Here is a 16634-nt window from a genome sequence, read left to right on the forward strand (position 1 = left end):
CTTGACGGATCGACTTGAGGTGGAAAGTGGAAAATGGAAGCAAACACGTACATAAGTGGGTGTAGTAATCCATGTTTCACTTCTTCCACACTGGGTCTGGGTTGAGGATATGTAGGGCGACTGTGTATACCTGACCTGACCCATAGTACTGGGGAGGGGAAAATGAATATCAAAGGTGAAAATATACATGATATCCTAAATCATGATAGAACCCTCCACAGTCTTGTGATACACTACTGAGCAGCGCGCGCGCGGGTGTGTGTGTGTGTGTGTGTGATCCACTTTCGTTAATGAGTTGTGCGTCTGCAGGACTTTCCATGAGGTTAGTCCACAGTCACCCAAGTTTGAATATCTTTATTCATTTGCTTCTTCAGTATCGTCCCTGGCCACTGCACAGATGGCAGGCATCCCCTACATGTGTGTGTCGTACCCTCTAACGTCTGTGTATGGTGAATGACGCCTCATGGTACGTCGCACCCTCACTGGCGTCTGATTGGTCCGTTTGTTGTTCAGGTCTGTACCGTTATGATCGGTGTTGTGTGAAGCATTTAGGGACATTGGTTTCCTGGTTTCCCATACCCTCCGTTTTAAGAGGTTGTTACCAGAGAGCTCACTGAATCTACCTGTGTCTCGAATATTTTTCTTCTCGTATCTTATCATCATCAGACCTTGATGTGTGTGTGTGTGTGTGTGTGTGTGTAATCAGCGTCGGAGCCAGTTTATCAGGACTGATAAACTGGCTCTTCGCCCGGCCGGCCTCCCGCTCCGCCCCGCCCCGCTGGCTACAAACATTACCATATATGGCCAACAGACGATGGCGTGACCATATAAGGACATTGAACACGACGGTGGATCACCAGCGTAGTGCAGTGAGTCACGCGAAGGCTTCCAGAGGTATATTATATCGTCTGAGTTGTGTTACGCTGCAGGAAAAGTGAAAGGGAAAGGTCGATCAGAATTTATATGTACATATATGATTAATTGTTTTGCCTTTTGATGTGCGAGAGAGGTTTTATGTTGGTGTAGTGTGATGGTCAGGGGTTTATCTAGATGACAGAGGTGGCCAGGAATGTATGTACCGCCTGGCGTTATCAATGGATCGTGATGTGGGTTGGGTGGGGGTGGGCGAGAGAGGCTGGTGGGGGTTATGACCGGTCATGCGCTGGGTGTGGTTGTGCTGATGGCGGTGGTGTGGTCAGCGGCAGGAACACACCGTGTTCGCTGTGGTGGTGGAGCCAACCAGGAGCATGCGGCCATTGACGCAACCCTGTTACCCCTGCGGTTGTGATGGGTAGTGTATATCACAACCCTGTTTACACCGCTCACCGACCCGGATTTACATTGATTCTGTGTTTGAGATTCATCGCTTTTGATATCGACCTGTTTTGCAATGTCTGATCTATTTTCCTTGGTATTTATATGTTTGTTTAGATTCTTTTTCTTTCGTACTATTGGCCATTTCCCGCGTTAGCAAAGCAGCGTTAAGAACAGAGGACTGGGCCTTTGAGGGAATATCCTCACCTGGCCCCCTTCTCTGTTCCTTCTTTTGGAAAATTAAAGAAAAAAAAGAGAGGGGAGGATTTCCAGCCCCCCGCTCCCTCCCCTTTTAGTCGCCTTGTACGACACACAGGGAATACGTGGGAAGTATTCTTTCTCCCTTAGATATATAAGGATTTTATAAGATTTGACAGCATGATAATGCAGAGGCTTGGAAGACTTATTATGTCTTTGGTTTCATGTATTAAGTATAAGTAAGTACGTGAGAGGAGCTGAAGTAAACTTAGATAAGTAGACGGAGTAAAACAAGGAAACGTAAAGGATGGAGAACGAAAAGTCATCAGTGTAAGAGAATGGCAGATGGAGTGCCACACAGAAAACCGAGACTTGTGGGAAGATTTCACACACGAGTCGCTAAGGCAGACGTAGACGAGAGAATAGAACATGGGAATCATATACACGGTAGCTGGGGAGGGGGTTCAATGAAGGGAACATATACACGGTGGCTGGGGAGGGGGTTCAATGAAGGGAACATATACACGGTGGCTGGGGGAGCGGGGAGGGGGGTCAATGAAGGGAACGCCCGAGAGGCTGACTGCCTCAAATGTGGCGGTATTTTCTGATCGCAGCCCCGTGTGGTGATGACATCTGAATCCCTCTCCCAGCGATCCTTTTATAGGGTTAACAACGGTAATAAAGACTCGGGAATATTATCCGTTTACATGTAGATGTACCCGTTTGTTACCGTTGTCTCCTTAATGAACAGGAAACGTATTTTGACAACGCGACCCGTCTTCCTAACGGCGTGGGGAGGGGGTTTTCCCACACTGATATGCAGTTCGTGTGACAGTGAAGTCACTGTGGTTGCATTATCACGGACGATGATCAAGGTGCAATGTGTGTGTGTGTGTGTGTGTGTGTGTGTGCTGCGCTCGCTCGCCCGCCCCATCATGATGACGCTCGTGTGCTGTTGCTTGGAGCAAGCAGCTCGTCACGTGCACCCGTAAGCCGCGGGCTGATTCCTCCCCAGCCAGCTCTCGAGATGTTGCCAACTCGGAAGGTGTTGTTGCATGAGGTGGAATCGGGTGTTGTAGTTCTTGCAGGGGGTATTTGATATTGATGGCAAATAAGCGAATACTAAGGATGGTGAGGGAGGGAGACGGAGAGAGACAAGGGAGATAGGCTGGTAGGCTGGGGCTACGTAGGTGTTCATAGAGACAGGGAGACACTAAAGGCACCACCAGTTCCTCGAATGTGTGCAGGAGAACCCCCGTGCATCTGCTTGTCGTGGAGTATATGAGATCTAGGAGAGTGGGGGACGACACGTCATCACTGCACGACCTTGCGTCTTCACAGGACACGTGAAGTACGAAGCACCTCTTGGAGATAGTGAGAGTCCAGTGCATGATTTTTGACTATATGATGGAGGAGGGCGCAGGGGTGAGTGTGGAGGGGTAGTAGGGGTTTCAGAGGTGGCACAGGACCTAACAAGTACAGTTAGATCAAGTTCCATATGGATGTAGATTAGGATGGCGAGATCTACAACAGGTATGCGGACCAGGGCTGCAGTAGTTTGTGAAACCTACTACGGACGAGTCAGGTCCTGGGTGCCATATGACATTAAAAGAGGAGGGACATGGAAATGGAGAGAGAGAGAGAGAGAGAGAGAGAGAGAGAGAGAGAGAGAGAGAGAGAGAGAGAGAGAGAGACTGCTCTTTCCAGTTTCAATCCCTTTTTATTTTGTGTATTCGTATAACAGGACATTATGTCAAGTAAACGTATGTAATGTATAGAGTTTTACGAGGTATATCAACTTATTTAGATAACTCCCAGTTGAGCTGTGAATGACATTTTTACTTAGATTTTTAATCACTTCAGTGCAAAAAAGATTATAGGCAAATGGGAATCCATTTGAAAACATACTGAAATTGCGGAAATATTCACGCCATTACAATTCATGTAAATTCTGAAAATATAATAAGTAATTCATAGAGTCCCCCGTACCTTAGCCCATTTTCTCAAATGCAAGAGTAAAAGAAAACGATAGTTTGCGCAGCACCTGACCTGGAAAGCCCCTCTTAGTAGCTTTTGATGGCTGAGCAGGAGTCCTCCCCTTGTATTTTTGCATGATATACAGGATGTTATGCAGCCTAGTATCATAACAAATGGTATAAGATGCGAATTTCTGTAAACTGACAAATGAAAAGAAAACTTATACAAGACTTTTGAGTCGGATTTTGCAGTGTGCAGTTTTATTGGCAGTCAGTAGAGACAGAAGTAATATATCACTTACATTAATGTAAAGATAAATGATAGTAAAATCTTTATATTACTTTGATACATTTGGTAATGGTTGTGATGTCCGCTCCGGTATTCGTCATTCCTGTTGAACGCCTGTTTCACAAGGGAAAGTATTTGCAATATTTTTAATGTAAGATTGGAACTGATAAAAGTATTATACATGGTAAGGGTGCAGTTGAAGAGCTCGTCATTGCATTTTTAACAAAAGTAAAAAAGGACTGCTAATTGTTCAGCCGTTCAGCCACGCTACTACCTTCCTCAAGGAGAAAGCTCTCATTGATATGATCCAGCAATATATCTTGCCCTCTTTTACATGCCATTAGGAACTCAAGCATTACGCGAGATGGAACGGATGCAACTAATTACAACATTAAAGAAAATATAGAAATTACATTTAGATGCCGTTAATTCTTGACAGCATTCGCTACTGTCTTGTAGACTTTCTTGAGATCTACAGTGGCGAAGCTACGACCCCAAGGCACACTTGAACATAGTGCACAGCGAATACTGAGGATCAAACACTAGAATCTCTCATATGTTGTGCTGTATTGTTCAGGGACTTCCTCCAGCCTCGATTGAGTTAACGGACGAAGCCACGCGTCTTGCGAGACCAACTCCTCCTTGTCGATGCCTAAGTGAAAAATGCTGTCAGTGATCCTGCGTTCAGTGCTTTGCGATATGCGGAACCCGACTTATAACAACAGTGTCTGAATCATCATCGTTTGGTTACCTGTGGTCTTGTAAGGAAGAACAATATGTGTTGACTTGTAAGAAGAAATTGATAATGGCTTGTGTGTCCGGTACCGAATATTGTTTATCTGTAAATGTTACGATGTCTTAGCTAAATCAATAACCACTGTCTTCTTTTCAACTGATTTTACACCTTTTTTTTCCGAAGATGTTTGATAATTTAGCAATTTTCACTTGTTGACTATTATTTCATTGATTGTCAACAATTTTTTTTTAAAGTAATCTAACCTAGTCTAAGTACAATTTAACCTAGACCTGTAGCCTAAACAAACCTAAAGTAATCTAACCTAGTCTAAGTACAATTTAACCTAGACCTGTAGCCTAAACAAACCTAAAGTAATCTAACCTAGACCTGTAGCCTAACCTAACCTAAAGTAATCTAACCTAGCCGAAGACAATCTAACCTAGACCTGTAGCCTAAACAAACCTAAAGTAATCTAACCTAGCCGAAGACAATCTAACCTAGACATGTAGCCTAACCTAACCTAAAGTAATCTAACCTAGTCTAAGTACAATTTAACCTAGACCTGTAGCCTAAACAAACCTAAAGTAATCTGACCAAACCTAATTACAATCTGACTTAGACCTGTAGCCTAAACAAACCTAAAGTAATCTAACCTAGCCGAAGACAATCTAACCTAGACATGTAGCCTAACCTAACCTAAAGTAATCTGACCAAACCTAATTACAATCTGACTTAGACCTGTAGCCTAAACAAACCTAAAGTAATCTAACCTAGTCTAAGTACAATTTAACCTAGACCTGTAGCCTAAACAAACCTAAAGTAATCTAACCTAGTCTAAGTACAATTTAACCTAGACCTGTAGCCTAACCTAACCTAAAGTAATCTAACCTAGCCGAAGACAATCTAACCTAGACATGTAGCCTAACCTAACCTAAAGTAATCTAACCTAGTCTAAGTACAATTTAACCTAGACCTGTAGCCTAAACAAACCTAAAGTAATCTAACCTAGCCGAAGACAATCTAACCTAGACCTGTAGCCTAAACAAACCTAAAGTAATCTAACCTAGCCGAAGACAATCTAACCTAGACATGTAGCCTAACCTAACCTAAAGTAATCTAACCTAGTCTAAGTACAATTTAACCTAGACCTGTAGCCTAAACAAACCTAAAGTAATCTAACCTAGTCTAAGTACAATTTAACCTAGACCTGTAGCCTAAACAAACCTAAAGTAATCTAACCTAGTCTAAGTACAATTTAACCTAGACCTGTAGCCTAACCTAACCTAAAGTAATCTAACCTAGTCTAAGTACAATTTAACCTAGACCTGTAGCCTAAACAAACCTAAAGTAATCTGACCAAACCTAATTACAATCTAACTTAGACCTGTAGCCTAAACAAACCTAAAGTAATCTAACCTAGCCGAAGACAATCTAACCTAGACATGTAGCCTAACCTAACCTAAAGTAATCTAACCTAGTCTAAGTACAATTTAACCTAGACCTGTAGCCTAACCTAACCTAAAGTAATCTAACCTAGTCTAAGTACAATTTAACCTAGACCTGTAGCCTAAACAAACCTAAAGTAATCTAACCTAGCCGAAGACAATCTAACCTAGACATGTAGCCTAACCTAACCTAAAGTAATCTAACCTAGCCGAAGACAATCTAACCTAGACATGTAGCCTAACCTAACCTAAAGTAATCTGACCAAACCTAATTACAATCTAACTTAGACCTGTAGCCTAACCTAACCTAAAGTAATCTAACCTAGCCGAAGACAATTTAACCTAGACCTGTAGCCTAACCTAACCTAAAGTAATCTAACCTAGTCTAAGTACAATTTAACCTAGACCTGTAGCCTAACCTAACCTAAAGTAATCTAACCTAGTCTAAGTACAATTTAACCTAGACCTGTAGCCTAAACAAACCTAAAGTAATCTAACCTAGCCGAAGACAATCTAACCTAGACATGTAGCCTAACCTAACCTAAAGTAATCTAACCTAGTCTAAGTACAATTTAACCTAGACCTGTAGCCTAAACAAACCTAAAGTAATCTAACCTAGTCTAAGTACAATTTAACCTAGACCTGTAGCCTAACCTAACCTAAAGTAATCTAACCTAGTCTAAGTACAATTTAACCTAGACCTGTAGCCTAACCTAACCTAAAGTAATCTAACCTAGTCTAAGTACAATTTAACCTAGACCTGTAGCCTAAACAAACCTAAAGTAATCTAACCTAGTCTAAGTACAATTTAACCTAGACCTGTAGCCTAACCTAACCTAAAGTAATCTAACCTAGTCTAAGTACAATTTAACCTAGACCTGTAGCCTAAACAAACCTAAAGTAATCTAACCTAGCCGAAGACAATCTAACCTAGACATGTAGCCTAACCTAACCTAAAGTAATCTAACCTAGTCTAAGTACAATTTAACCTAGACCTGTAGCCTAAACAAACCTAAAGTAATCTAACCTAGTCTAAGTACAATTTAACCTAGACCTGTAGCCTAAACAAACCTAAAGTAATCTAACCTAGTCTAAGTACAATTTAACCTAGACCTGTAGCCTAACCTAACCTAAAGTAATCTAACCTAGCCGAAGACAATCTAACCTAGACATGTAGCCTAACCTAACCTAAAGTAATCTAACCTAGTCTAAGTACAATTTAACCTAGACCTGTAGCCTAAACAAACCTAAAGTAATCTAACCTAGTCTAAGTACAATTTAACCTAGACCTGTAGCCTAACCTAACCTAAAGTAATCTAACCTAGACCTGTAGCCTAACCTAACCTAAAGTAATCTAACCTAGTCTAAGTACAATTTAACCTAGACCCGTAGCCTAAACAAACCTAAAGTAATCTAACCTAGTCTAAGTACAATTTAACCTAGACCTGTAGCCTAACCTAACCTAAAGTAATCTAACCTAGTCTAAGTACAATTTAACCTAGACCTGTAGCCTAACCTAACCTAAAGTAATCTGACCAAACCTAATTACAATCTGACTTAGACCTGTAGCCTAACCTAACCTAAAGTAATCTAACCTAGTCTAAGTACAATTTAACCTAGACCCGTAGCCTAAACAAACCTAAAGTAATCTAACCTAGCCTAAGTACAATCTAACCTAGACCTGTAGCCTAACCTAACCTAAAGTAATCTAACCAAGCCTAATTACAATCTAACTTAGACCTGTAGCCTAAACAAACCTAAAGTAATCTAACCTAGCCTAAGACAATCTAACCTAGACATGTAGCCTAACCTAACCTAAAGTAATCTAACCAAACCTAATTACAATCTGACTTAGACCTGTAGCCTAAACAAACCTAAAGTAATCTAACCTAGTCTAAGTACAATTTAACCTAGACCTGTAGCCTAACCTAACCTAAAGTAATCTGACCAAACCTAATTACAATCTACCTTAGATCTGTAGCCTAAACAAACCTAAAGTCATCTAACCTAGCCGAAGACAATCTAACCTAGACATGTAGCCTAACCTAACCTAAAGTAATCTAACCAAGCCTTATTACAATCTATCAGACCTGTAGCCTAAACAGATCTAAAGTAATCTAACCTAGGCTATGATAATCTAATCTAGACCTGTAGCATAAACAAACCTAAAGTAATCTAACCTAGACCTGGAGCCTAAACAAACGTAATGCAATGTAAACGAGCCTAGCTGAGAAAATGTAGGGAGGGCGTATTTACATTACATTGTGATCCAATCAATGTTTATCCATAGTGTAATGTGCAACAACGACAGTGTTCGTCCTGAACTTACGAAAATGATGGAAGGAAAGTTACGTATAGTTTACTAATACTAAATACAGATATTGAATTCAATATCAGAAGCTCAGAAAACAGTAAATATTTCGCCCATCTTTGGAACAGGTGTCGAAAACTGTCCGCGTGATTTTGAATATTCCAGTTAGATTAAGCCCGTTAAATGTGCGTTATATAGTGTAGGACCTGTGGCCGGGGTAGATACCAGGATTATCGCATTTTCGCATAAGTGTATTAAATTTATTAAAACCATTGTGAAATTATATTGTCAGCGACTAATGTCGCCAGCGGTCGAACCGCAGAAGCTTCGAATCTTCAGCGATATACACTTCACATGCATGTCCCATATTTCCGGGAGGCTCTGCGTCAAATCCATCATGATATGACACCACTTCGAAGCTGCCATCCGAAGGGATGATAATCCCAGATGGCACTTACACGTAACTACCAGGTCTAAAGTGAAGCCCTTTCTTTTAAATCTCGATTGTCCACTTCACGGAAGACGTTAAGCTGTAGTTTAGGGGCACTAGAGAAATAACATGTGGATTTCTATGAATCGTTTATGAATTGATTTTTTTTGTAAGTTGTGTTGATAATTTAGATTATGAGAGTATGAGGTACACCGTTAATTTTCATCCGGCAATAGTTGATACTCGATAAGAGAGAGCAACGCTATGATTTTAAAGGAAAAGTGGGTTAAAGAAATATAATTTTGTGGTAATATACATGGAGAAATTAATTAAACTTATATAGAGACGTCTCCTGTTTTGTAAAGTATAACGAATTAGACCAAATTTAGACCGTAAATTTGGCGTTTCTTGACCACTTCGCCGTTTGGTGATGTTCGTGTAGGCAAACACAGGTTCATATACTTGGGAAATATCGCTATGCACGTTCTACCTTACTTAATGAACTTGAATTAGTTTATTTCTATAAATTTCGGTTGCTTTCGGTTTGTATTAGTTTATTTCTATAAATTTCTATTGTTCGCCCGAGATGTCAATTTTTTGTTTTTGTTTTACCACCGCGTTTCCAGGTGTGACGTCAGAAGTATAAAGGCTTAGATGCGAAGATTCAAAGAAGTTTCGATACTATTGGATGGGATTGAATACGTTGTCTTTGTAGTTAACGTCAGATTGATTGATTAGTTTTTATTTTATTATTCATGTTATATAATTATCTATAAATGGTGTTTCCGACAGTAGACCATGGGTCGCGTGTGTGTTTGAACAGTGTGGAACTTTATCGTGGTGTGTAAGAGTGCAGAAAACTTATTACGTGTCCTTTTGCATATGATTTGAATATCCGAACGTCCACTTGTGCTCAGTGTAATTTTTCGAGCCATTTACAGTGGAACTTCTCGCACTTTTGTTGTTACATGTGACTACGCATAGTTACATGCTCACTTGGTTACGTTGTGCATAAGAAAAGTGCTTATTTTAACGAAAGTTCTCGTTGTCTGTCGAAAGTTATTTTTTCTAAGTGTCCTTGAAAGAATATACGGAAAACAGACGGATTCCACAGCTCCTTCTGCTAACAGGTCAACTGTACGATTCTCGGTAAGGTAAGACCATTTTGGAATTTTGATTCAAGGGTTTCCTGTTCTAAGTAGTTTGGTTACGTTAATTTCATGTATTTTGCTTATCTTCCCCCCCCCCCTCCCACACACACACACACACGCACACACCACACACACACAAAATTTCCATCTTCATCCAATCCCTTCCCATTTTGCGAATTAACTTTTTCAAATATAGAGCGGAAATATGAGTTTTTATCAAGATCTATAAGTTATTTATATGGTTTCCCCAAATTGAAACTATTGCCATTAAGATCGGGCACGATCGACCATTCGCATTGGGAATTTGTGCCGATAAATGTGTTAAATCTAATTATGGGATAAATTCGATGTGTTGAGTGGCTAAGTTCGTAATTTGCCCGAGTGAGATGAAGCAGTTTCAGCAAATGGCTCGAATCCGCGCGGATTTGATGGTGTGTGGAGGGGAAACCGCCTCTACCCCCTGCTGCAATGCTTATAGTAATATAAATTATTTGTATGTCAGTATGATCGTATGTGGATTATGATATGGGACAGTAGGTCTCTTCGTCTGATTTTGTGGGTTGCTAGGAACTGCAAATGAATCGAAAAACGTTTGATTTGATAACATAATTGTGCACGAACAGCACTAGTCTTTTATAGTTAAAAGCTGAAGAAAATGAATCCCAATCATTTCCATACAGAAAATATTCTGTCTTTTTGCTTCGGAAGTGTCCTGCCCATGATTATTACTTACGTTGACTTGCAGACAGTAGACTGAACACATAGTAGCATAATAAGACATATAAGTGTTGATGAGATTAGATTGGTTTTCTATGGCAGACGAAGGAAATGTGAATTGTGATTTTATCCTGAACTCAAAAGCATTGTCTTTTCATCCCTTTGAAAATACCGGATGATGGAAATGTTAAAAAAAAAAGTTAAAACTAGTAATTGTTATCCCAAATTAGAATCGACATTTTCTCTGATGGCATCCTCTTAAGAACGTGTAGCGGTGACTAAGGAATATTTTATTGATAGCATTATGCATTATATTTAAAGGTTTTTCCGTGTGATCATAATAGGTTTTCAACACTCAGTCGACTCTTAGAAATTTTTAAATGAAAAAATGTTTGTCACAGTATTTGGTACTTGTATATCTCAGGTTTTCTCTCATTTCATAAGACTTCGCAAACATATGAGATTTCTCAACCTGAATTTCATTTAAATCACAGCCTAGGCTGCAAAGGTGTGTTAGTGTTCCAAATTTCTCGGTTGGTGGGTTTATGTTATCGTAAATGGACATAATGATCTTGGCAGTTGATTGGCCTGTATTCCATCTCGCCAAATACTACCGAATATCAGACTGGCTTAGTAGTATTTTTGTTGTTTCCTTTCAGCAACATGAGAGTCTGAACACTAACATATGCACAGCTAAAGATTGTATGTTGACACTGAACCTCACCCGTTTGGCGGTGAAATTGCTGACATCTTATGCGCTTTGTAACTAATTTTTAATTGTTCATTGTCGCTAGTAACTTTGCTCGGCTGTCTAATGAAGGCATTCTGTCTTGTATTTAGCTTGACTATCTTTTATATATTCTCAGTGTTATTAATCATATCTTATTACATGAAGTCGTTTTGAATGCAATGTAAGGACCACATTGGAAATCAATATTTGTATATACTTTATGTGCTATTCTGGGTAATTAACTAAGTTCACTGTCATATGTATATTGCCACATTAATTCACGTCACATCTGTCTGTGTGTACATGTGGAAAAAAGGTATGTAAGGGACCGTGGGTGGGTAAGAGGCTGTGGTTTTGATGCATGAGATGTGAACGAATGAAACATTTTCTTCGTTATGGTTTTGGCGCTGTTTGCCAAATGTGGGAAACGGCAGACAAGTATGAAAGTTTTTTCCCTGGGGATAGGGGAGAAAGAACACTTCCCACGTATTCCCTGCGTGTCGTAGAAGGCGACTAAAAGGGGAGGGAGCGGGGGGCTGGAAATCCTCCCCTCTCTTTTTTTTTTTTTTTTTTTTTAATTTTCCAAAAGAAGGAACAGAGACTTGGGCCAGGTGAGGGTATTCCCTCAAAGGCCCAGTCCTCTGTTCTTAACGCTACCTCGCTATGCGGGAAATGGCGAATAGTTTGAAAGATATATATATATATATATATATATATATATATATATATATATATATATAGTATATTTTCTTGATCATGGATGATTTTCTTTTACCAAAACTTTTTAATTACTTCACTCAGATGTAAATAGTAACCAAGTTTGAGCTGTATGTGCAAAACCTTTCCTCTTCCACCGTGTGAACAATGTCAATGAAAGCTTGCATACTGCAAGGTTAGTGTCTGTTGCTAATTTTTGAACTCTATTATCTTTACTGTGTCATTACAGTGAATTTCTTGGATGTAACGAGTTATCTAGCTGGTTGCAGATATGACTATATTCTCAAGTTAGGTTTGTTGAATTGTTGACCCATGTACGTGGGAACGTCAGGATAGTTCACTATAATGTTAATACTGTTAGAAAGATATGTCTCAGAAGTCATTGCCTTTTAAATGGTTTACTTCCAAAGGCTTTTAAGTCTTGCACTGTAGCACAGAAAGGTCATGTGCTCAAAATTATCACCAATCATCATATAATTAATCCAGATGTTCACTTCCACAAGTAGTTGAAATAGAATTGATTCTTATTTTGTATAGATTTGCATCTTTCTGTAAGACTTGGGATAATATTTTTCATCAAACATACAACCAAATACTCGGGGAAAAAAGACAGTAATTAAAAAAATCATTAATTTAATTAAATAGCCATCCTTACAATTACATTAACTTTCATAGTAAAAATCTTCGCATTGTGCACATTATATATATAGATATCTACATATTAAAGCTATATCTTAGGTGATTGACTTAGAAGCACTTCCTGTGGACGATGGATGGGCCAGATTCATCATATTCTTGCTTGCTGATCCACATTTGCTGGAAGGTTGACAGGGAAGCCAAGATAGAACCGCCGATCCATACAGAGTACTTGCGTTCAGGTGGAGCAATGATCTTAATCTTCATGGTGGATGGGGCAAGGGCAGTGATTTCCTTCTGCATCCTATCGGCAATTCCTGGGTACATGGTGGTGCCACCAGACAACACGGTGTTGGCGTACAAGTCCTTACGAATATCGACGTCACACTTCATGATGGAATTATACGTGGTCTCGTGGATACCGCAGGATTCCATACCCAGGAAGGAAGGCTGGAAGAGAGCCTCAGGACAGCGGAACCTCTCGTTACCAATAGTGATCACCTGACCGTCAGGAAGCTCGTAGGACTTCTCCAGTGAGGAGGAAGAAGCGGCGGTAGTCATCTCCTGTTCGAAGTCGAGGGCGACGTAGCACAGTTTTTCCTTGATGTCACGAACGATTTCTCGCTCGGCGGTGGTTGTGAAGGTGTAGCCACGCTCGGTAAGGATCTTCATGAGGTAGTCGGTAAGGTCACGTCCAGCCAGATCCAGACGGAGGATGGCATGAGGAAGAGCATAACCCTCGTAGATGGGGACTGTGTGAGAGACGCCATCACCAGAGTCCAGCACAATACCAGTGGTACGACCGGAAGCGTACAGGGAGAGCACAGCCTGGATGGCAACGTACATGGCAGGGGTGTTGAAGGTCTCGAACATGATCTGGGTCATCTTTTCACGGTTGGCCTTGGGGTTGAGGGGAGCCTCTGTCAGTAGAACAGGGTGTTCTTCAGGTGCGACACGAAGCTCATTGTAGAAGGTATGATGCCAGATCTTCTCCATGTCGTCCCAGTTAGTGACAATACCGTGCTCAATAGGATATTTCAGGGTCAGGATACCACGCTTGCTCTGTGCCTCGTCACCTACATAGGAGTCCTTCTGGCCCATACCGACCATCACGCCCTGGCGATAAACAAGTTCGGGGTTGGTTATTCAGATTCCAATATTAACGAAATGAATCAAATTTTAAAAAGTTTTATTAGTCTTATTAAATACAGACAAAGCATGGTAATGACAACATGGGTGAGGGGGGTACGTGGAGGCAAGGATGTCGCGTACATCAAAATGGGAGGGTAACAGGCGGGTCTGCATAGAGTAAGTTTGTCATTCCTCTCTGTGACGGATATTTCAGTGGTAGAATATTGAATGTTGGGTTTACATGTTAACTCACCTGATGACGGGGTCGGCCGACGATGGATGGGAAGACAGCACGGGGGGCGTCATCCCCGGCAAACCCGGACTTGCACATGCCGGAGCCATTGTCCACAACCAGGGCAGCAACCTCGTCGTCACACATCTTGGAGTTGGATACTGGAAAGGGAAGAAAATTTACATTTAGTCAGAGAGCACGAGCATCGTCATTCAATTTAAAAACGTTTAGACTCAGATGTATACAGGAGGCTTAACTGAACAGATGCCTCGTAATGTACAAAGGGAAAACAGAATATCAATAGTTTAAAAATCGAATAAAGGGAAGGGACTGGACTGGACCGGAGCGAGCAAACAGTTACAGCTACGGGCGAGCGGCCGTTAATGTGGGCGGGTACCGTGCGTGACGACCGACCACCTGGCGTCCTCCCCTACCAAGCCGGTCAGTAAACCCTACTTCCCCACAACTTGGCAATTTTAAAAATACGTTAACCGACTTTTAAAATCTTTTTTTTTTTTTAACGTTTTGTGCGTCAACTAGGTGTCGTATGTGTTAGTTTAAAATATACTATGTGTAGGTTTAATTAGCGTTTAAACATTTAAGACTAAGACCGGTTAGCAAGATAGAAAATGAATGGCGTTGAACACCCTGAAATTCTATGTCGGCTTTGAGGGTCGCAGCGTTGAAATCCCCCTCAGTGTCGGAGACTGGTCGGTCACGGCTTGATCTGTTGGTAATGCACTAATTTCACTTCTTTCTACGAGATATCATCATCACTCGATAACACTTTAAAAACTTGTGAGAGTGTCTTTCCCCACTTAAGACTTCTAAAGTGTCTTTCCTCTTAATTCGAGGAGTATGCAAGACACTCGGCAGATTATAAAGTCCAGTCGATTAAGTGGTGTGTGTGTGTGTGACACCTACACAAGTTTTTGAAGAAAGACACTCGTGTCTCAACACAGAGGAAGCAGCACAACACTATCACTAGGGGGAACTTCAATAGTTACCGTTGGTGAGTATCGAGTGGGCGAAGTTAAGACCTTCTCTTGGCTGTAGCTTGCCAGGGACTGACTACCAGCGGTGACGCTCCCCGTCTTATAGCAAGATCCACCGTGACGTCACACATCTGAAAGCCGACTGAGTTGCCACGCGGACCTTTCTTGTTGACGCTGGTGGTGCTGTTGCTACACGCGAATTTGAATGTTCCTCCCCTCCTCCTCCTTTCCATACACAGCCTTTCTCGTGTTGATGACGGTAGACGTCGATATTGATTATTTCACGAGAGCTGAATCGTCTTTTGTGCTAATAAGGTCATCTATAGGCCCCACCTGATTTGGCGCGCTTTCACTCGTGTGATATTCGTGAGTGACCATGGGCGAAGCCCGAGTATGTGTCTCGCCTTAGTTGAACATACACCGTGAAGAGTTTCCGACATGGAGTGATATTCGGCGGAATGCGGCAACAATGACCATATTAGGGTAGGCATTGTGGCGAGGTGTAGCCAGCCCCGCGGACGCTGTAGCCAGCCGTTGGGGGTTGGTTTTGCTGCTGCTGCTGCTGCTGCTGTGGCCAGTGGGGGGGGGGGATCTCTCTCTCTCTCTCTCTCTCTCTCTCTCTCTCTCTCTCTCTCTCTCTCTCTCTCGATCTATAACCGTTTTGTTCGTAGTGCTACAGACTCCGACCATCCGTCCATCTAGGGATGGGGGGGAGGGGTGTCTCTCTGTAGCACATAACTGCTGTGTTTTGCCCTTCAGATCAAAGGGCGTGGAAGGAGACACGGTCTCACTAATCGATAATCGCTCAGCTTAAGAACGAGTGGAGTGGAGTGGGGGAGCGGGGGTTGTATCATAGTAGTGTGTATAGTTGTCGGTGTGGGAGGGAGCAACTCTGCCACAAGGAACAAGAGAGCGAGGTAATGAGACGGTGGAACGTTAGGTCGCCAGAGAGAGATGAAACTGGTTTTGTTTAATTATTGCTGACGATGGGGTTTTCGCCGCTGATGTTTGGTAAAATTTGTAGTTCATGGACAAAGCATGGTTCGGGAGCCCAGCCCCCCCCGGGGGAGATGGGGCGTGGCTTAAAACCTTGTCCAGCTATGGGGGTAAAGGCGCAGAATAGGCGTAGTCCAGTTTCTAGGTATGGGGGATGAGTTCGGCTAGTGGGGGGGAGAGGCGTGGCTTGGATAGCTGGGCGTATGTAGCCACGGGCTAAGTGACGTCTTGTTAAGGCTTGTGTAGCAACGGTTGAAGTGACGTAGTGTGTGTTAGGCTTGTCGAGCCACGGAGGGGCAGTGACGTGGTGGTGTTTTAGGCTTGTTCAGCTATGGGGGATGTGACGCGTTGTCATGCTTGTGTAGCCACGGAGGGGTGGGGGTGAAGCAGTGACGTGGTGGTGATTTAGTCTTGTTTATCGATGGAGGAAGTGACGTGTTGTTGTCCGGCTTATGTAGCCACGGAAGGAAGTGACGTGGTTGGAGTGTTGTCTATCTACAAGAGGCAGGGATGGCTGGTGCATTATCTCTCTCTCTCTCTCTCTCTCTCCTCCTCTTCCATGGAGGATGGGGTGTGGCTCTGAGTCAGTTTATACTTCAAAAAAGTATTGATCCGGAGGTGTACCGCACG

General features: G+C 41.9%; 1 protein-coding gene and 1 long non-coding RNA gene across 2 annotated transcripts in view; one reads left to right on the top strand and one right to left on the bottom strand.

Annotated features, from left to right (window-relative positions):
* The first annotated feature begins 2758 nt into the window (after positions 1-2758).
* The window catches only part of LOC139746753 (uncharacterized), a 279420-nt gene continuing 265544 nt past the window's right edge, over positions 2759-16634 (top strand). Inside the window, exon 1 of the long non-coding RNA XR_011712219.1 lies at positions 2759-2863. This is a non-coding gene — a long non-coding RNA (uncharacterized lncRNA). The remainder of the gene's footprint in view (positions 2864-16634) is intronic.
* On the bottom strand, positions 12631-15178 carry LOC139746751 (actin, clone 403-like). The gene is made up of 3 exons (XM_071658256.1): positions 15021-15178; positions 14035-14174; positions 12631-13766 (listed from the first exon to the last, which is right to left on the bottom strand). Exons 2-3 carry the CDS (start codon positions 14158-14160, stop codon positions 12762-12764), a joined length of 1131 nt encoding a protein of 376 aa, XP_071514357.1. The 5' UTR covers positions 14161-14174; positions 15021-15178; the 3' UTR covers positions 12631-12761.

This window comes from Panulirus ornatus, chromosome 66, assembly GCF_036320965.1.
Source record: "Panulirus ornatus isolate Po-2019 chromosome 66, ASM3632096v1, whole genome shotgun sequence".
In the NCBI taxonomy this organism is placed as follows: Eukaryota; Metazoa; Arthropoda; class Malacostraca; order Decapoda; family Palinuridae; genus Panulirus; species Panulirus ornatus.